Source organism: Narcine bancroftii, chromosome 6 (assembly GCF_036971445.1).
Source record: "Narcine bancroftii isolate sNarBan1 chromosome 6, sNarBan1.hap1, whole genome shotgun sequence".
NCBI lineage: Eukaryota > Metazoa > Chordata > Chondrichthyes > Torpediniformes > Narcinidae > Narcine > Narcine bancroftii.
This window is the reverse complement of record NC_091474.1, coordinates 241,955,486-241,976,755: the sequence shown is the minus strand read 5'-3', so window position 1 is coordinate 241,976,755 and position 21,270 is coordinate 241,955,486. Positions and strand designations below refer to the sequence as shown.

Below are 21,270 nucleotides of genomic sequence, written 5' to 3'. Positions count from 1 at the left end.
CATGGGAAGAGATTAACAGATGGACAGAGGAACAGGTTCAAGGGTACTCTCAAAGAGCGCCCCCCACTTCCACCCCACCACCCCAGACAACTGCAATTTCCTCACTAACTCCTGGAAATCCCTGGATCACCACCACCTCGTGGGAGGAAGAGCACGTAGGATGGTACTGACACCCCAGCTCAAAAAGAAACACACCACCTCATGACTTACCCACCCACCCACCATGTCAGGCACTCCAGTCTCAACGGTGGACGAGTCCAAAGTTACTACAGTGGCCTCAACCCTCAGGGAATGATCATGCAAAACTAGTACTGGCCCATGATTGTAGCGTTTGTGGCAATTATCCTCACAGCTTCCTTGAAAGGAAATTGTTGGGTATCAACCACAGATATGAGCAATATGTTTGGAAAGGATTTTAATAAAATCTATTGAATTGTTGATGAATACTATCTGAAAATGCATACGTACCAAAAAGCACATAAAATCTAGTGCAAGCACAGTAGGAACGCCTCCGAAGGGCAAGCCCTGCAGCACAGTACTTCTTATTCGAGCACTGTAGCAGTACTCCTTAGTTGAATTAGAATTAACGGTCACGCTGGAGCTAATGGCCGACTCAAAATTAGAGGTCATCTTTATTTCTTCATTATTTTAGCTGAAAAGAAAAGAGAAAGAACTAAATATTTTCAATAGTTAGGTATGAATAAACCAGTAAAAGCACAAAGCAGGCAGGTCTATATATCTTTGGCTACAAATTCACTTCTTCATCCAAATTATCAAACGAAGTCCTTTTGTTAAATGTTAGAACCCAAGTAGTAATTGGGCTGGATGAAGATACAGTAAAACCCCCGTTATCCAGAATTCAAGCAACTGGCAGGTCAAGCAACCTGCCAAAAAAAAGGGAAAATAAACAAGTCAAAAATGTGGAATTTTAAAATTGGCGTGCCTTGCCGTTAGTTTGCAATCTCAAACAAATGGAAAATTCACTTATCTGGTACCTAACCATCCCCATAGGCGCCGGAAAGCAGGGATTTTACTGCATTTCACTTTTTTCCCCCTTCTGTGAATGAAGACTCTTCCCTAAACTGAATGGACACACATGTGCCCATGTGTCACTGGCCAGATGAACAACCAGACACCTCTCTCTCGACAATATAGCAGGTAGGGCAAAAGGTGGAATTGCTTTAGAAGGGGACAAAATGAGCTCACTGATAGGCATCCATTCATCACGAACAAGCTCATCACCTACAATCATCCAAAAAAATGAGGTCAGGGATAAGGTCGTTTAGGTAAATTAAACTTTGAGGCATTTTGGACTGAAGTTAGATGATTTAAACACTGCAGCTGGCTACTTAGTTTTTCCTGTTCCCTGGGACTTTGGTTGTGTTTAAAAGTGAACCAAGTAGTTTTGACATAAATCCTGTAAAATTCCTCACTAGGTTGGAACAAGAATTAACTTTTTTTTGCCTACAACTAAAAATACAACTTGGGTGAACAAAATGTGGTGCTGGCAACAAAGATGGAGGCATGGACAATGGGATCTTTTTTAGAGAATATTAGATAGGGACATGGAACTGATAAAAATCAAGGGTTATGCAGTAGGGAAATTCGAGTAGGGTACTGAGCTGTAGGTTTCTATGTTCTAAAATGTTCTTGACTGCCATGGTTTACTAATGAGAAAAAAACATTTAGTTTTATCTTCTGGGCTTCATTCATTCTTTATTACTAATCTAAAAATGGTTTTCTACAGCACACTATACGTGATGACATCATACGCACGGAGACATACATTCACGGACAGTTGTGGAGGCCAAGTCTCCACAGGTATCTGAATAGTCAGGGTATCAAAGGCTATGGGGAGAAGGCAGAGGAGTGGGGCTGTGGGAGAATGGATCAGCTTATGATGAAATGGTGGAGCAATCTTGATAGGCTGAATAGTCCATTTCTGCTCCTATATCTTACAAGACTGTAAGACCAATTGGACATATAGGAAGGCAGGAGACAAAAGGTGAGAATTGATGGGGAGGGGGGGGAGTGGGGCGTTTGGCTTCGTTAATACAGAGCTGGAGGAAAGGATTTAGGGAAAAGGAAAGAGAGACAGAGCTCGAGGAGACATGGGAATAAATAGAAGAGGAAGCTAATAAAACTGGGAAAGTTGATGGATCAGCTCATGATGGAATGGCGGAGCGATGGGCCAAATGGCCTACTTCTGCTCCTATATCTTACGATCTCAATTAAAAAAAAAATCTCTTCTCCTTTCACTTCAAAATATTGCCATGTTTTGAGCTTTCCACAAATTTAGAAATTGTGGCTTGCACTTCCCAGATCATTATAATGGATCAATAACAAAATGCAAAGACTATAGCACCAGTTCCTGGGAGACATCACTATTCACCTTCCATTGGTTCAAAAGTAGACACCATGACTTTGTTGTCTGTAACCCAGCCAACTTCATGTCCATGCTATCGATGCCTCTTTTGTGCCACATACTTCAAATGTGCTGACGTGTGCATAAACTTTATGTCGCTATTTCTTATCCAGCATTAGAGAAACTAGTTCACGTCAATACTGTTAAATCCTTTAATCATCTTAAACACTCATTAAATTACTCCTTCAGCTTCAACATCCAAGAGAATGGAACACATGCTATTCTTCATGAATAAACTCTGGGCAACAAATTCACTGGATTCAAAATTGACTTGGTGATAGGAGGCAGAGGGTCGTAGCGGATGTGTGTTCTTCTGACTGCAAGTCTGTAGCTAGTGGTTCACTGCAGAGGTAAGGGCTGGACCCTTGTTTGCACTTGGATGTGAAGGCAGGAGGTCTGATTTAAGAAGTTTGCAGAAGGCATAAAAATATGGTGGGAAAGGAAGGGTAGAGTGGTGACAGAAACAATTTAATCCAGGAAGGGGTGCAGTAATGCACTTTGGCAAGTCAAATTCTGGTTGGACATATAAATTGCAAGGGCCTTAGTAACATTGTGAATACCAGTGTTTCTCAACCTTTTCTTTCCACCCACATCCCACCTTAAGTAATCCCCTACTAATCAGAGAGCATCCATGACACTGGGAGAATGCCTGCATCAGAGAGAATTAGCCAAAAGGAGAAGCTGGACAAGCTTGCATCGTTTGTTTGTTCTCTTGGGCAGAGAGGAAATCTGACAGAATGTTATAAAATGATGAAAGGTACAGATGGGGTTTTTTCCTTGTGTGGAAATGTCAAAAAGTAGTGGGCAGAGATTGAAGTTAGAGAGGAAATGTTTAAAATGAGTGGCACAAATTCGCATGTCGGTTAGCCCACCAAGACTACATCACGCCGCTGTCTGGAAGGAGTTTGTACATTCTCCCCAGTGATCTGCGTGGGTTTCTCGGGTGCTCCCGTTTCTTCCCACTCTTCAAAATGTATGGGGTCAGTCAATTAATTGTGTCTAATTGGACAGCATGGGCTAGAAGGGCCTCCTACAGAACAGTTTCATTAGAATATAATGTAAAGAGATTTGCAAGACTTTTTAAAAAAAGCGATAGGTGCCTCGAGCTTGCAGGCAGGGGAGGTGGTAGAAGGAAATATAATCAAAATGATTATGTTTAAGAGGCATTTAGACAGGCAGTACAAACAGGCAGAAGGTGGACATTGACTACGTGACGGCTCACCTCATCTTAAACGTGAAACTCATTTTTCCAATAATGATCCCTAGTTCTAGATTCTCCCATAGGAGGAAACACACTCTCCGTATCAACACACCATGGTGTGTTATCACTCTTATCTACTAATCCAGCTAAACTGAAAAATTCAAAGTACAGTATGGATTCGAGCTGTGGTCATCTCTTCTCTCCTATATGGATGTGAGACCTGGACCCTGTACTGACGTCACATCAAACCGGACAAATTCCAAATGCATGCTCTCTGTCCCATCCTTGGCATCCGCTGGCCAGACTGGAAGTTTTGGGTCGCGCAATGTACACCAGCATTGAGTCCCTGATCATCAGAGCCCAGATGCAGTGGGCGCATGTTTAGACTTCAGCTCTGTGTCTTCTCCTTTCAGCATCAGTGCTGTGTGGTTTGGACAAATCGGAAACCCACCTGTTTCTGCTCAATGATTGAGGATGGATTTCTGGCTGTGAACAGCATTGTGGCAAAGCATTGTCTGCACAGAGAGTAAAATGCACAGTTCAAAGCACACCCTGCTATTAAAAGAATCAAATTCACACAAGAACATAAAGGGGCAGTACAATTGTTTGCTTACTTGCAATCATAAGGGCAATTTGAAAGGACTGTGTGGCTAAATTACTTAATTATGCCCTTAGAAACAATGCAATCAGCTGTGCCTTTGGTTACCCTTAAAGTAGATTCTCATCAAGTCCAGGATCATAGAGGAATGGAACAGGCCCTTCAGCCCAACTCATCCATGCCGACCAAGTTGGCATTCTGGTGTAGTCCCAGAATTTGCCTGCAATATCGGCAGAAATTCAGCTGAAGAAATCTGATCAAAGTGTCAATGACTAAATAAGTATTCAATGTTTATGCAAATTTGGTACCTGTGCACCCAAATAATGGGATTAAATTTGAAATGATATCCCTTCTATGTATCTATGCCTTTAAAAAGGCACTGACAGGGGCCTGATCAAACACTTGAGGGAACAGAGGAAGGAAGAGGTGAGCAGGTAAGAGATATTATTCTAAGGGCATTTACTGGGCCTAAAGTAAAGTTGGGAGGGGAAGGAAGTAAGGTGTAAAGAGGAGGGAAGGTAAGGAGTCTTTTTTAAGGCACTTACCGAGGCACCTGTTGATTAAATCGGGAGGAGAGGGAGTCAGAGGCGACCGTTAGAGGAGCGAGGAGCGAGGCTGCCAGGAAGGTATGGCCTATAAAAAGGCACTGACTGGGGCCTGATCAAACACTCGAGGGAGTAGAGGAAGGAAGAGGTGAGCAGGTAAGAGATATTATTCCAAGGGCATTTACTGGGCCAGGTCTAATTAATTAATTGGTTAATAGGTCAATTGGTTAGTGGGCCAATAAATAAGAGGGGAGGCCCAGGGAGTGGCCCAGTTAAGGAGTGGGGCTTCAGCTCATTAGGATTCAGTGAGCAGAGGCTGAGGACGACCATATCTAAATTGAGGTAAGATGGTCACATTTAGTTTAATATATATCTTTTTATATTTACACTGGTAAGGTAGAAGAAGAAGGAGGAGGAAGGATGAGTGTGAGGGCAGTTTTCTGCTCCCTTTGTCATATGTGGGAAGTCATGGAGTCTTCTAACCTCCTGGATGTCCATGTGTGTACAAAGTATATTGAGCTGCAGTGTCTAAGGGACTGAGTCAGGGAACTTGAGCTGCAGCTTGAAGACCTCACTTTGGTCAGGGAGAGCGAGGCTGTCATAGATAGGCATTATAGTTAGATGGTCACACCTGGCCCACGGTAGGAGGGGCAGTGGGTTACTGTTAGGAAGAAGAAAGAGGGTCAGGCTCCAGAGAGAGCATCTGAGCCTGAAATCCTCAGAAATTGATACTCCTCCTTAAGTACTGAGGAAGGGGGATAGTCAGCCTAAGGTAGGCAGAGGTGTAGGGTCAGCCTCTGTAGCCCAGAAAGGAAGTAATAGGAAGAATAGGGTGATAGTTATAGAGGACTTGCTGGTGAGGCAGACAGACAGATGATTTTGTGGACGAGATAAAGAAAATCGGATGGTGGCTTGCCTCCTTGGTGCCAGAGTCCGGGATGTAGCTACTCGAGTCCAGAACATCCTAAAGGGGGAAGGGAAAGAGCTGGAGGTTGTGGTTCACGTCGGTACCAATGACACTGGTCGGAAGGAAGGAGTGGTCCTGCAAAATGAATGAGTTGGGCAGGGAGCTCAGAAGAAGGACCACTAAGGGTGTAATCTCTGGATGACTTCCTGTGCCATGCGATAGTGAGGGGAAAAATAGTCAGGTGGAGATTGAATGTGTGGCTGAAGGGGTAGAGTAAAAGACAGGGTTTTAAGTTCTTGGACCACTGGAACTGTTTCTGGGGGAGATGGGACTTGTACTGTAAGGATGAGTTGCATCTAAATCCCAGAGGTACCAGTCTCCAGGCAGGGTGTTTGCTAGGGCTTTAAACTAGTGAGGTTGGGGATAAGGGTTCATCTCAGGGAGGAGAGCAAGATAGAGTCTTTAGGCAAAGAAAAAAGGCTTTTTCACACAATCTGGAGATGAAACAGCAGCAGGCCAAAGTAACAATTGTAGAGAGGGTGAGAGGCAGAAAGTTAAATGTGGAAGGTCTCTGTGATGTATTTATTTCAATGCAAGGAGTGTGGTAAACAAGGTGGATGAACTAATGGTGTGGATTGACATGTGGCCTTGTGATGTGATAGCAATTAGTGAGACATGGTTGAAGGAAGGTCATGACTGGCAGTTAAATATTCTGTGATTTCGCTGCTTTAGATGTGACAGAACTGGTGGGGTATGGGGTGGGGGGGAGGTGTGGCGTTGCTTGTCAGGGAAGATATTACAGTGGTGCTGAGGCAAGATAGACTGGAGGACTCATCGCACGAGGCTCTGTGGTTTGAACTTAAAAAAAAAAGTAAGAAAGGTGAGGCTACAAATATAGGGATATATTATAGGCCGCCAAAAGAGGATAGGGAACTGGAAGAGCAAATGTGCAGGGAAATAGCTGAGATGTGTAGTAGAAATAGAGTTGTGATAGTTGGGGATTTCAATTTTCCTAACATTGATTGAGAAACACAATCAGTGAGAGGGCAGGATGGGTTAGTCTTTGTACAGTGTGTTCAGGATTGCTTTTTTTTTACAGCAGTATGTTGAGGTGCCTACTAAAGGGGAGGCAATGTTAGATCTATTGTTAGGAAACAAAATAGGGCAGGTGACGGAAGTGTGCGTTGATGAGAACTTTGGACAGTGATCATGGGTCCATTAGCTTCAACTTAAATATGGAAAGGGATAGGTCAGGTCTGAGGTTGAAGGTCTTTGAGTGGGGGAAGGCCAGATTAGAAGAAATGAGAAAATTGTATGGGCTGATCTTTTTTCTGGAAAGGATGTCAAGGAGATTAGGAGGGTATTTAAAGAAGAGATGATGAGAGTACAGGATATTTACGTGCCATTCAGATCGAAAGGCAAGGCCAAAAGCCTAAGGGAACCGTGGTTTTCTGAGAAAAATAAGGAAGTTGGTTCGGGATAAGAGGGGGCATTTACTAAATTTAAGTAGCAAAAAATGGGTTGAGAGTTGACGGACAAAGGTTTAGGAGTAACATGAGGGGGAATTTTACTCAGAGAGTGGTTACTGTGTGGAATGGATTTCTGGGAAAAGTGGTGGAGGCAGGGTCAATTTTGTCATTTAAGAAAGAGTTGGATAAGTATATAGATGGGAGGGGGATGAAGGGATATGGGCAGAGTGCTAGTAAGTGGGATTAGAGGAGGGTACTTGGATCAGTGTGGACTAGAAGGGCCAAATTGGCCTGTTTCTGTGCTGTAATTGTTATATGGTTATAAGATGTATGATTATTAGATAGATTGTAGAAAATACCTGAAGGAAATTAGAAAGGCAAAAAGAAGGTATGAGGTGTCAATAGCTGTTAAGGTAAATGTGAATACTAAAAGAAGGGTTAAGGATAGGACTGCTGGAAAATGAGAGCGGTGAAATGTGTGAGGAACCGTATCAGATGGGAGAGATATTAAACAATTTTTTCTCATCTGTGTTCACAAATGAAAAGGACATTGGACTATGTAAAATAAGAGGAAAATGGCTTAATTATGGAAAAGATGGGGATTAGTAAAGAGAGGGTTTTGGAGCTTCTAGAGTCAGTAAAAGTAGGTAAGTCTCCTGGTCTTGATGAGATTTTCCCCAGGATGTTAAGGGAGGTCAAGGAGCAAATAGTGGAGGCATTGTCAGTGATTTTTCAACGATCACTGGAGGAGGATGTGGTGCCGCGGGATTCGAGGGTTCCTAATGTAGTTCTGTTGCTTAAAAAAGGCATGAGGTGACGGCCAAATAATTATAGGCCTGTAAGCTTGACTTTGGTGGTAGGGAAAGTTGTAGAGAGTATTCTTAGAGATGGTGTGTATAAATATCTGGATAGGCAGGGATTGATCAGGAGCACCCAGCATAGATTTGTGAAGGGGAAGTCATGTTTGACGAACCTTGTTGAGTTTTTCGAAGAAGTGTCAAAGGTGGATGATGGTAGGGCAGTTGATGTAGTCTATCTGGATTTTAGTAAAGTTTTTGATAAGGTTCCACATGAAAGATTAGTAAGGAAGGTTCAGTCACTAGGGATTAATGGAGAAATAGTAAGATGTGTTCAGAGGTCCATCCTAACTGTCTTGTTAGGATGGAAGCCTGTAACGAGTGGTGTGCCTCAAGAATCGGTGCTATGTCCCCTGCTGTTCATAATTTGCATTAATGATTTGGATGATGGTGGTTAACTGGGTAAGTAAATAAGCAGACGATATGAAAATAGGGGATGTGGTGGATAGCGAGGAAGGTTTTCAGGGATTACAGAGGGACTTGGTTTGTCTGGAGAGTTGGGCTGAAAGATGGCAGATGAAATTTAATGTAGAGAAGTGTGAGGTGCTTTATTTCGGAAAAAATAATTAAAATAGGACATGTGTAGTAAAGGGGAGGACATTGGGGAATGGACAAAAACAAAGATCTTGGAGTTACGGTGCAGCTTTCCTTGAAGGTGGATTCCCATGTTGACAGGGTGGTTAAGAAGGCATTTAGTATGTTAGCCTTCGTAAATCATAGCATAGAGTATAAGAGCTGGGAAGTGATGCGACTGTTTAAGGCGTTGGTGAGGCCAGGTTTGGAGTATTGTGTTCAGTTCTGGCCTCCAAATTATAGGAAGATGTAGATAAGGTGGAGAGGGTGCAGAGAAGATTTACAAGGATGTTGCCTGGCTTAAAATACCTAGAGTACAGAGAAAGAATGAAGAGGATAGGATTTATTCAGTGGAATGTAGATGGTTGAGAGGGGATTTGATAGAGATGTTTGAAATTATGAAGGGAATAGATAGACTAGGTACAAGTAGATTCTTCCCCCTGAGAGCAGGGGAGGTTGAAACAAGAGGACACAAGTTGAGAGTAAGGGGGCAAAATTTTAGGAGAAACATTAGAAGATGTTTCTTCACTCAGAGAGAGGTGGCTGAATGGAATAATCTTCCAGAGGAAATAGCTGAGGCAGAATCTATTCTTTCATTTAAGTGGAGGCTGGATATATACATGGATAAGAGGGGGTTTGAGGGTTATGGGCGGAGACTAGGCGGGGGGGGGGGGGGAAAGCTCGCGGAGTTGTTTGAGTGAACCAGTGTGGACTTGAAGGGCCGAGATGGCCTGTTTCCATGTCATAAACTGGTATATGGCTGTTATATGGATATAAATTCTCTTCTGAGTAGCTATGAAGAATTTGGAGATGTGTGCTGGACGATGCTTCTTTATGCAATCCAAAAATTCTTTCTTTTTTATAACATAGATTTATAGCATGTATATTATCTTTTGAGGGGGGAGGTTTGGTGGGAGGGTTTTTTTGGGATGGGGTGAAAAACCATCATGTATGCAACTTTTTGAAATCTATTATTGCATTAATTATCATTACTACATGAATGGAAAATTTTTAAAATAAAATATTCAAAGTATCAATAACTTAAAAGATTGAATTTTCCTGGTGAAATGAGAAACTACAACAGAGTAGCCATCTTCAATTATTCTTCATTGCAGTCAACTCCTTATACCCTCAAAAAAATGGTTATATATATCTGCTATCTTAAATATACACTGTACATTCATTCTATCTGTAGCCCAGTTTCCTGACCTGGATCTGACTTCTAAGTTTAGGTCAGGCCAGGTGTCTGCAACAAAATATTTATGTTCAGGACAGATCTTTAAGGCCTTGACTAGATTGGATCAGTTCTTTATCCACTTGTTATCTGTTCTTGCTTAATAGCAAAGCAAGACTTTTTCTAATTTTTGAACCATGAAGTCGGGTGTGGAAAAATTAAATAATTTGGCTGGCCTTGGTTGGGTTTTAATTATATATCCACACAGACCATTAGTTCCATCTGAAAATGTAGTAGAAGCCATGTGATTAAGATATCTCCAATAGCATTCCACATTTATCCAGCTTTGTTAATTATTCACTCTCCAACAATACCTTCACTAAAACATGTTTGGACTACTACAAAAGGGAGATTAATTCTTTTTACCTGTAATGCTCTGCACTTAATCACTACACTACACCCTTAAACAGATTCTATTTTAATACATGATAATAAAGACGCAATAAAATTATGCAATGCAGCACATAATATCCTCAAATCTAAATTGCCTTCAACTGGCAAAAATGTCAACTGAAAAGGTCATAGATATAGGCCTTAGGCATTGCCCCATGTGTCCCAGTTTCCTTCATCTGAGGATTGGACTGAGGCACATTCTGGTAAGATGTATGCAGAATTGTTACCTGCTATTCCTTTTTTAGACACTACAACATACAACATTCCAACACAGCACAGGCCCTTCAGCCCACAATGTTCTACTGGCCTATGTAAACCTACTTCATAACAATTCAATTATTCTCTATCTCACATCCATAACTTTCTATTTGTCTTACATCCATGTGCCTAAGAATTTTTTGAATGTCCCTATTATACAAGCTGCACCACCACCCCTGGCAATGCATTGCAGGCATCCACAACTCTCTTTATTTAAAAAAAACTTACCTTTGACATGTCCCCTAAACTTCCTTGCACTGACATTAAATTGATGTCCTCTGGCATTTGCTATTGCAACCCTGGGGAAAAAAGTGCTGGCTGTCCACCCTATTCAAGCCCCTCATAAGCTTATATACACATCTATTAAGTCACTTCTCATCGTTCTTCACTCCAGGGAAAATCCCTAGCTCTGACTCAATCTATTTGAGTGGCTGCCAGCATGGCAGGTCTGTCATATGAGAGGTAGGCAAAATCTCATCTATAGAATTCTTGAGAGTGCAGGTCAGAATAGATACCAGAACTTTTTTTTCCCCCCATTGACTGGAGCCTAGAAATAGCAGGCATCCTTATTTAGGACCAAAATTAAAAAAAAAAAAGCATAATAAAAGATCAGAAATGATGTTCCAAATAGCAATACTTTCTTGGAGGATGCTGGAAAACTTCTTCTCCCCAAGGATGGTGAATCTTTGGAATTTGCCACCACAGACAACTATGAAACTCTAGGTCATTGAGTGGTTTCAAAATTGGGATGGATTTCTCAGTATTGGAGGAATCAAGGGATGCAGGAATCTAATGTATGAACAGAGTTGGTCATAAACAAATTACTGCACGGGGAGGTTGTATTGCCTCTATTGTTTGTTACGGTACAAAATTTTCCTGACATCCTTGGCTCCATTTTCCTCTAACAAAATCCTCAAGTACTGAAGTCAGTCTTCCAGTTTAGAGACCCAACTTCAGATTAATCCTTGTATTTCTCAATACAATGATCCCTCTTTATTGCCCTGTGATCTCCAGATCCAGTGACATTTCAGTTCTAGTTGACCACCATAGTCAAAAGTCAAGAACATGTTAGTTCTAATTAGCCAAATAATAAGTGGAATAAGTTAACATTCCTCATGTCTACAATTTCCCCCACAGTGAGGCTCAATGAATACCCCTTTCATTCAACTCTAATCAAATGGATTCTATCCTTTCTCCTCAAAAATATCAGATTTTTTTTACACTGCACGATTCAATCTGAAATGTCAACTTCTTTTCTCACTACAGATTTAGTCGGACAAGTGTGCAGTATTTTCAGTTTTAACTTCATCATTATGTGGCTTTGAGACACATATCTTCCATGATAGGTTCTGCCTCTTTGCGCCCCCCCCCCCCCATTCTAAATCAGTGATAGTCAGCACACAATCCTCACCATTCATCAGACTTTTTGATTTTACTGCATTTCCCACGTGTGCCTGCTAGTGCTTTCATCTCCGGGTGCCCCACTCTGGGTGCCCCACGTATTTGTGAGAAAATGCAACATCCTGACCGTTGCCTGGGAGCATTACAGCACAGAAACAGGCCCTTTGTGCTGAACTGTTGTTTTGCCTAGTCCCACTGACCTGTACCCAGTCCATGGCCTATATCCCTCCTATCCATGTACCTGTCCAAATTCTTCTTAAATGTTAAAATTGAGCCCCCATTCACTACCTCAGCTGCCAGGTTGTACCATTCTCCCACCACTCTGTGTAAAGAAATGATCCTCTTTCAACATTGACCCATGCCCTCTAGTTTGCATCTCATTTACCCTCTGTGGAAAAGGGTACATTTACTGTCTATACACAATAATTTTAAATACCTCTATCAAATCTCCCCCCTCATTCTTCTACACTCCAGGGAATAAAGTCCTAACCTGTAAACCTTCCCCTGTAACTCAGTTTCTGAAGTCTGGGCAACATCCCAGTAAACCTCTTCTGTACTCTTTCGATCTTATTGATATCTTTCCTGTAGTTGGGTGTCCAAGACTCCACACAATACTCCACAACTCCACAGCCATTCAAACTGGAGGAGGATTTATAATTGTACTGGGATCCATAAGCCCAGGCTGAGGGCTGGAGTGCATGACTTTTCAAAGTTCCCCATCTGTGGAAGTTTCTGCAGCTGTCACATTAGCTACCTCAGAACCTACGAAACCAAAGTGGAAGTCAGTTATCTTAGAGCTCAAGAGACTGCCCAAGATATCAACAAGAAGACTTGATTTTTTTTCCCCAATATGCTACTCCACTCTTTAATACTATCTGACATTCTCACACTTTGATTCACCTCATTCTTAGTCGCTGCTTGTAAATGAGTTCAAGCTCTCACAAACCTAATAGAACATCCCTTAACAAAAAAAAAGATTCACTTCAAGGAACTTGATAGTAACATTTATTCAGGCCCTACTCTAAGTGATCTCAATGACCAAGGTCAGGATGAGTGGACAACAATAAAAAGATGCAGGTTGTCATGTTCATGAAACATTAAATGAAAGCTACTCGCACAAACAAGAAATCCTGATGTACTGTACCTAATCGAATGCGCAGACTGTTATCACTGAATTGCACATTCTACTAATATCTGTACTTTCAGGCTATGCTATGCAATAATGCTTTTTTTTCATGGGGTGGAAGTAGAATGATGCTTCAAAAGTAGCATCGGAGGAGTCATGTGATGGATTAGTGGCCGGTAGGGGAACTCCAGCCCTCTCCAGAAAAGTTAAAAAAGATCGAGAAAAAGCAAAGGCACAAACTTAAAAACCAAAACAAAGTGAAAGTAAAAGTGTGAAGAAAATGGCAGCGAAGAAAGAAAAACCAAAAATAACGGGAAGAAGGAAAGACGTCGGAAGAAGAAGGTGAAGGCCTTACCTGTAGGAAGAGGCCCGTCGCGGAGAGAGAAGCCCGCTCCCACAGGTCAGTGGAAGTCCCGGGCTCGGGACTACAAAAATGGCTCGCAGAGCCGAGTAAAAGTGCGCAACTGCACATGCGCATGAAAAAAAACACTGACGGGAGGGGGGAACAGCTGCGGAGTCGTTCTCCACAGCTGAGAGAGACACCTGCAGCACAGCAAGAGGTGCAGAACACAGACAATAACGAGAACAAGAAAGAAGAGGGTAAAAAGAAAACAAGGAAACAACAGATGGTCAACCCAGAGGAAGAAGAAGAAGAAGAACAGAAAGAAGTGGAAGAAGAAGAGAAAAGCAAGACAATGGATGTATCTTTTTTAAAGAATATATGGAATCAGTGAAAGAATGGCAATTACAAGAATTTAATGAGATAAAAAGAAGAATTAAGAATGGAGAAGAAAAAATGAATAAAATGGAAATGGCCATATCAGAGTTGGCAAAAAGAGTGGAAAATATGGAAAAACGAGAAACATTTGTAGATATGGAAGTAGAAGACTTAAAAGAGAAATTAGAAGAATCTAATTAAAAAAAAAGTTAGAGGCACATGAGCTGTTAGCTCAGAAGATAGATATAATAGAAAACTATAATAGAAGAAATAATATAAAGATAGTGGGCCTTAAGGAAGGTGAAGAAGGCAAGAATATGAGAGAATTTATAAAAGATTGGATCCCCAGGGTCCTAGGAAGACCAAAATTACAGGAAGAAATGGAAATAGAGAGGGCACATAGAACTTTAGCCCCGAAACCACAACCACAGCAAAAACCAAGATCCATTTTAGTAAAATTCCTAAGATATACAACAAGAGAAAATATATTGGAGAAAACAATGAAGAAAATAAGAGAGGACAAAAAGCCACTGGAATATAAAGGTCAAAAAATTTTTTTCTATCCAGACACAAGTTTTGAACTCCTGAAGAAGAGGAAGGAGTTCAATACAGCGAAAACGATCTTATGGAAAAAAGGATATAAGTTTATGTTAAGGTACCCAGCGGTACTTAAAATAATTATTTCAGGGCAACAAAACAGACTATTCTCGGATCCAGAGGAAGCAAGGAAATTTGCAGAACAACTACAAAACAAGCAGAGAGATGAAGACATGTAACAAGAGTAAAAATGACCACGATCTATATGTATGTGTAAAGGGTTATATGTGTGTGTATATATATAGTGTCCATACATGAATGTATCTGTATTTAGAGGAAAATATATAGAGAATAGACAAGAATTAATAAGGGAGGGAAATGGAATAGAGGGAATAAGGAGGAAATTAAAAGAGTGACCTTTGTTACATATGAAAATTGAAATCTTGGGGGGGGATGGGTGGGGAGGAGTTACGGTCACTGCAAAATCAGCTGACATTTGCGAGTGAATTCGCAAATCCAAATGGAGAGGGGAGATGTGGTTGTCCGACAAGGGATAAAGGACAACTCAGGAGGGGGAGGGGAAAATGGGGTTAAAGAAATTTTAAATAGGAGAATAAGGAAAATGTTTGATGTTTTAGAAATGTTGTCTTATAAAGTGTTCAAAACAAGAAAGCAGAAATGGATAACAAGGAAAGGTGATGATGGAGAAATGGAAAGGGAAGATAAAAAAAGTATAAAATGGCTACGCTGAACTATGACTTTAAATATTAATGGAATACATAACCAGATTAAAAGGAAGAAACTGCTAAATTTACTGAAAAAAGAAAAAATTGATATAGCATTTGTGCAAGAAACACATTTAACTGAATTGGAGCACAAGAAATTAAAGAGAGATTGGGTAGGACACGTAACAGAAGCGTCGTATAATTCAAAAGCAAGAGGAGTAGCTATATAAATTAGTAAAAATTTGCCAATTAAAATAGAAGAGGAAATAATAGATCCAGCAGGGAGATATGTAATGATAAAATGTCAGATATATTCGGAGTTTTGGAATCTACTCAATGTATATTCACCTAACGAAGATCAAAAGTTTATGCAAGATATTTTTTTGAAGATAGCTGATATGCAAGGGAACATATTAATAGGAGGGAATTTCAACCTGAATTTGGATTCAAATATGGACAAAACTGGGAAAAAAATTAACAGAAAGAACAAAGTAACCAAATTTACAATTAAATCGATGGAAGAAATGCAACTTTTGGATATATGGAGGAAACAACAACCAAATGAAAAGGAATATTCATATTACTCGGCTAGACATAAAACATACTCAAAAATAGACCTATTTTTGTTATCAGCTCGTATGCAAGATAGAGTAAGAAAAACAGAATATAAAGCTAGAATATTATCGGACCATTCACCTTTAATATTGACAATAAAGTTAGAGGACATCCCTCCAAGAATGTATAGATGGAGATTAAACTCCATGCTACTTAAAAGACAGGATTTTAGAGAATTAATTGAAAGACAAATTAAAATGTATTTTGAAATAAATACGGAATCAGTGAAAGATAAGTTTATACTATGGAATGCAATGAAAGCATTCATTAGAGGGCAAATAATACGTTATGTAACCAAGATGAAGAAGGACTATAATCAGGAAACAGCAGTTGGAAAGGGAAATAGTAAATATAGAAAAAGAATTAGCAATGAAGGAAGATACAACTAAAAGAAGAGAATTGGCAGATAAAAAATAAAATATGAAATACTACAAACATATAAGGTGGAGAAGAATATAATGAAGACAAAACAGAAATATTATGAACTAGGGGAAAAAACACACAAAATTCTAGCATGGCAGCTTAAGACAGAACAAGCTAAGAAAATGGTATTGGCATCAAGGAAAAAAGACAAACAAATCACATATAATCCAAAGGAGATCAAGGAAAACTTCAGAGAATTCTATGAACAATTATACCAAACTGAAAACTAAGGGAAAGAAGGGAAAATAGGTGAATTTCTAACTAAAATTGAACTACCAAAATTACAAATAGAGGAACAAAATAGATTAACAGAACCATTTGAAATAGTAGAAATACAAAAGATAATTAAAAAAAAATACCAAATAATAAAACACCAGTAGAGGATGGATTACCAATAGAATTCTATAAAACATTTAAAGATTTATTAATTCCTCCCCTCCTGGAAGTAATCAACCAGATTGACAAAACACAAAGCTTACCAGATTCATGTAAAACAGCAATAATTACAGTAATACTAAAGCAAGGGAAAGATCCACTTGCACCAGTGTCATATAGACCAATATCATTACTTAACACAGATTATAAGATAATAGCTAAACTATTAGCAAACAGATTAGCAGAGTATGTACCGAAAATTGTAAATCTAGACCAAACTGGATTTATTAAAAAAAGACGCACAACAGACAATATTTGTAAATTTATTAACTTAATTCATGTAGTAGAAGGGAGTAAAGCACCAACAGTAGCAGTTGCTTTAGACGCAGAGAAGGCCTTTGACAGAGTAGAATGATAAATAATTCCAAAGTATTGCAAAAATTCAGTTTACCAGAGAAGTATATTAATTGGATTAAAGCATTATATAAGGGACCATTGGCGAAAGTGACAGTAAATGGATATATCAAAGCAATTTAACTTAAGCAGGTCAACACGGCAGGGATGCCCACTATCACCCTTATTGTTCGCGTTAGCTATAGAACCACTAGCAGAATTGATAAGAACAGAAAATAATATAAAAGGGATAAAAATAAAAGACAAGGAATATAAAATCAGTTTATTTGCGGATGATGTTATAGTATACTTAACAGAACCAGAACTATCAATAAAATAATTATATAAGAAATTGAAGGAATATGGAGAAGTGTCGGGTTACAAGATTAACGTAAATAAAAGTGAAGCAATGCCAATGAATAATGCAGATTTCTCAAAATTTAAGAAGGAATCACCATTCAGATGGCAAATGCAAGCAATAAGATACCTAGGTATACAAATTAATAAAAATCTCGGCCAACTATATAAACTCAATTATTATCCACTAATGAAAAAATTACAGGACGATTTAGAGCATTGGAAAGATTTACCACTAACACTAATAGGAAGGATAAACTGTATTAAAATGAACATTTTCCCAAGGATATTATACCTATTCAGGCATTGGCAATACGTCTGACAGAGAAATTCTTCAAGGAGTTAAAGAAAATAATAAGGACATTTTTATGGAAAGGGGGGAAACCGAGGATAGCACTAGATAAATTAACAGAATGGTATAAACAAGGAGGCTTACAACTGCCAAGCTTTAAAAATTATTATAGAGCCGCACAATTAAGATACCTATCAGATTTTTATCAAACTAGGGAAAAGCCAGATTGGACGAGATTAGAATTAGATAAAATAGGGGAAAAGATACCTGAACACATATTATATAAATGGGATGAAAAATTGGTACAACATAGAAGTTCTCCAGTATTGCATAATCTACTCAATATTTGGAAGAAGATTCATGTAGAAAAGAATAAAACAAATTATCAATTACCAAAACTAATATTGACGCAAAATAAGTTACTCCCTTTTACAATAGATAACCTTTCCTTTAGAGAATGGGAGAAAAAAGGGATCAAAAGAATAGAAAATTGTTTTTCAGGAAATAGATTATTATCCTTTGAACAAATGAAAGATAAATACAATATAACTCAAGATTCAGTGCTGGCATATTACCAATTGAGATCCTACTTGAAGGACAAATTAGGAAGCAGTCTGAGGTTACCAGAGGGAAGTAACTTTGAATATGTGATTACAGATAGAATGATAATTAAAATATTTATAACAAATATGTATATTAAACTGCAAGAAAAGGAGAATGAGGAAACAAATGGTAAAACTAAACAAAAATGGGAACAAGATTTAAATATAAAGATAAAAAAGGAAACATGGGAGAAGTTATGCTCTGGAATGATGAGAAATACAATAAATACGAGGTTACGTATGATACAATATAACTGGATACACAGGCTATACATTACACCTCAAAAGTTAAATAAATGGGACCCAACAGTATCTGATAGATGTTTTCGATGTTAAAAATAAATAAAAAAATAAAAAAATAAATAGATAAATAAATGGGAACAACAATTCATGCAATCTGGACATGTGAGAAAGTAGAAAAATTTTGGGAAGATCTAAACCAGATATTAAATAAAATTACAGAAAACAATATACCAAAGAATCCAGAGATTTTCCTCCTGAGTAACATAAAAAAACAAAGAATTTGGAATTGATTTGGAGGATGCACAAAAAAGATTTGTTAAGATAGCTCTAGCCGTAGCAAAAAAATGTATGATGTCAACCTGGAAATTGGAAGATAATTTGAAAATACAACAATGGTATATAGAAATGAATAAATGTATTCCATTAGAAAAAATAACATATAGTTTAATAAATAATATTGAAATATTTGAACAAATATGGGAGCCTTACATGAAACACAATAGAGAAAACCTACCGGGGTCATTCACTACCTAAATTAATGAAAGGAGAAGGAAATGAAAAGAATTGACTCAGTGGAATTTCTTGTTTATTTTTATTGAATGACAACATTGTTTGACTGGTTTAATGTATCCTAGATTTTGTACTTTAAAGGGAGGGGGAGGTAGGGAGGGTGGGATGGTAGGAGGGGGGGGGGAGAAAATGGCAATGTATATATTTGAAAAGGAAAAAGTATGTATCATGGTTAATGTGGTTTATGGTGTGAAAAAATAAAAATTAAAAAAAAAATAGCATCTTTCACCATCACACTGGACTTTTGCTCAGCAAGTCACGACTCAGCAACAAAATTATCATTCTGACTCACCAGTGGGAAGCAGGATTGTAGAATGGCCAATCGTAAGCATTTGCTGGAATGCCCAGAACTTCTGTGGTCAAGAACAGCTCCCCCCCCCAAAGCCATCAGACTTTTGAACCTCCCCACACTACCCCGATCATAAACTACCCCAGTACAACAAAAAGACCTGTCTCCACTATTGAAACATCACTTTTTTCCTTCTTGCACTAACTTCTTTTCTTTGGCTTGGCTTCGCGGACGAAGATTTATGGAGGGGTAATGTCCACGTCAGCTACAGGCTTGTTTGTGGCTGACAAGTCCGATGCTGGACAGGCAGACACATTTGCAGCGGTTGCAAGGGAAAATTGGTTCGTTGGGTGTTGGGTTTTCCTCCTTTGTCTTTTGTCAGTTGTTATTTAATGCTTTCCACACTAATTTAATATACTGTTGGAGTTCGAGTATTTTTAAAAACTCTACCTGTTTGGCTGTAACAAATAAGAATTTCGGCACACATGCGTTGTATTTATGTATGTGTATGACACTCATTACACTGGACAGCATTTTTTTTCCAATAGGCTTGCTTCCAGAAAGAAAATGGGAATTATGATTGACAACTTCAAGTTGAACACAAAGATAATTTCAGATTTTCTGTATCATGTAGGAAGTTGGAGAAATATTAAATTAATTTCTATTGAATTTGGCATTAAATGTAACTTGCCAGAAATGTAACAGAATGTATCGCAGCTGATGTGACAGACGAGACATTTCTGCTGTATTGAATCTTCTTGAAGACAATAAATGCCATGGTTAAGTACACTCACTATCCCATTGCCTGAAATGCACGTGCATCATGTTCAATCTATAATTAATGTAATGCACAACATCTGTATATGTGAGCTTCTATTTTATAGCCGGTTTACATCTATCCTGATTAAGCTTGCCTTGGCCCAAGACAACATTTGCATAGCACCTGTACTGAGTGCATGCCTGGGCATACTTGGACCGACCAAAACGGCTTGCTTTGGGGGCAATATACTAGCAGACTTAAAATATGACAGGAAATAACAAACATGGGTATATATCTAAAACATGATATGTGATAGGAAAGTTTTAAGGTAATTTTTGTGATCAGCAGCCCAAAATCCATAAAATGCATCCAAAAGTATTCAGGAAGCAAAATCTTTGATTGAAGTGCTATCAATACTATCATGTCCTTGTGTCAAAACAAGAATGAGGACAGATCTCGATGTCCCAGATAAATTAACCCCTTTCTATTAAGTGGATAAATTTAAGGTACATGTTAATGCCATCATATTTCTCAAATTTTCTTCGTGACCCAAATATTGCTATTTGGCTTACTGAGGTGAGCCAGCTCTCCATATAACCACTTACAGCACAGAACAGGCCAGTTCGGCCCTACTAGTCCATGCCGTAGCAAATCCCCACCCTCCTAGTCCCACTGACCAGCACCCGGTCCATACCCCTCCAGTCCTCTCCTATCCATGTAACGATCCAGTCTTTCCTTAAATGTAACCAATGATCCTGCCTCGACCACGTCTGGCGGAAGCTTATTCCATATCCCCACCACCCTTTGCGTAAAGAAATTTCCCCTCATGTTCCCCTTATAATTTTCCCCCTTCAATCTTAAACCATGCCCTCTAGTTTGAATTTCCCCCACTCTTAATTGAAAAAGCCTATCCACGTTTACTCTGTCTGTCCCTTTTAAAACCTTAAACACCTCTATCAAGTCCCCTCTCAATCTTCTACGCTCCAGAGAAAAAAGCCCCAGTCTGCACAACCTTTCCCTGTAACTCAGACCCTGAAATCCTGTCAACATTCTCGTGAACCTTCTCTGCACTGTCTCTCTTTTGTTTATATCTTTCCTATAATTTGGTGACCAAAACTGTACACAGTACTCCAAATTTGGCCTCACCAATGTCTTGTACTAGGGGAATCCATTTCCCAGCAAATCATTCTTCCTTGTGTCAATTAATTACATCCAATTCTCCTATCACTCATCCAAAACAAGGGTAATTTACAGTGGCTCTCACTGTAAAGAAGGATGCAGATGGTTCTAATGAAGTAGCATGGAACTGAAGAAAGGTCCAAGGATAGAGTGGAATATAGCAGTAATGACACCCAAGATTCAGGGACTCAGTTAATTATGTTAG

The 21,270-nt window shown here is 39.2% G+C and overlaps 1 protein-coding gene across 8 annotated transcripts in view; it reads right to left on the bottom strand.

The window, feature by feature from the left end:
* Positions 1-21,270, bottom strand: part of LOC138737182 (CSC1-like protein 2) — a 243,333-nt gene that overhangs the window by 131,979 nt on the left and 90,084 nt on the right. For 7 of the 8 annotated variants that reach the window (XM_069887811.1, XM_069887809.1, XM_069887813.1 and 4 more), the window contains one exon: positions 469-652. In XM_069887811.1, the coding sequence (XP_069743912.1) occupies positions 469-630 (162 nt within the window). In that variant the 5' untranslated portion in view covers positions 631-652. Of the gene's footprint in view, positions 1-468; positions 653-4,077; positions 4,142-21,270 lie in introns of all 8 variants that reach the window. The other variant, XM_069887812.1, reaches the window with a different exon arrangement.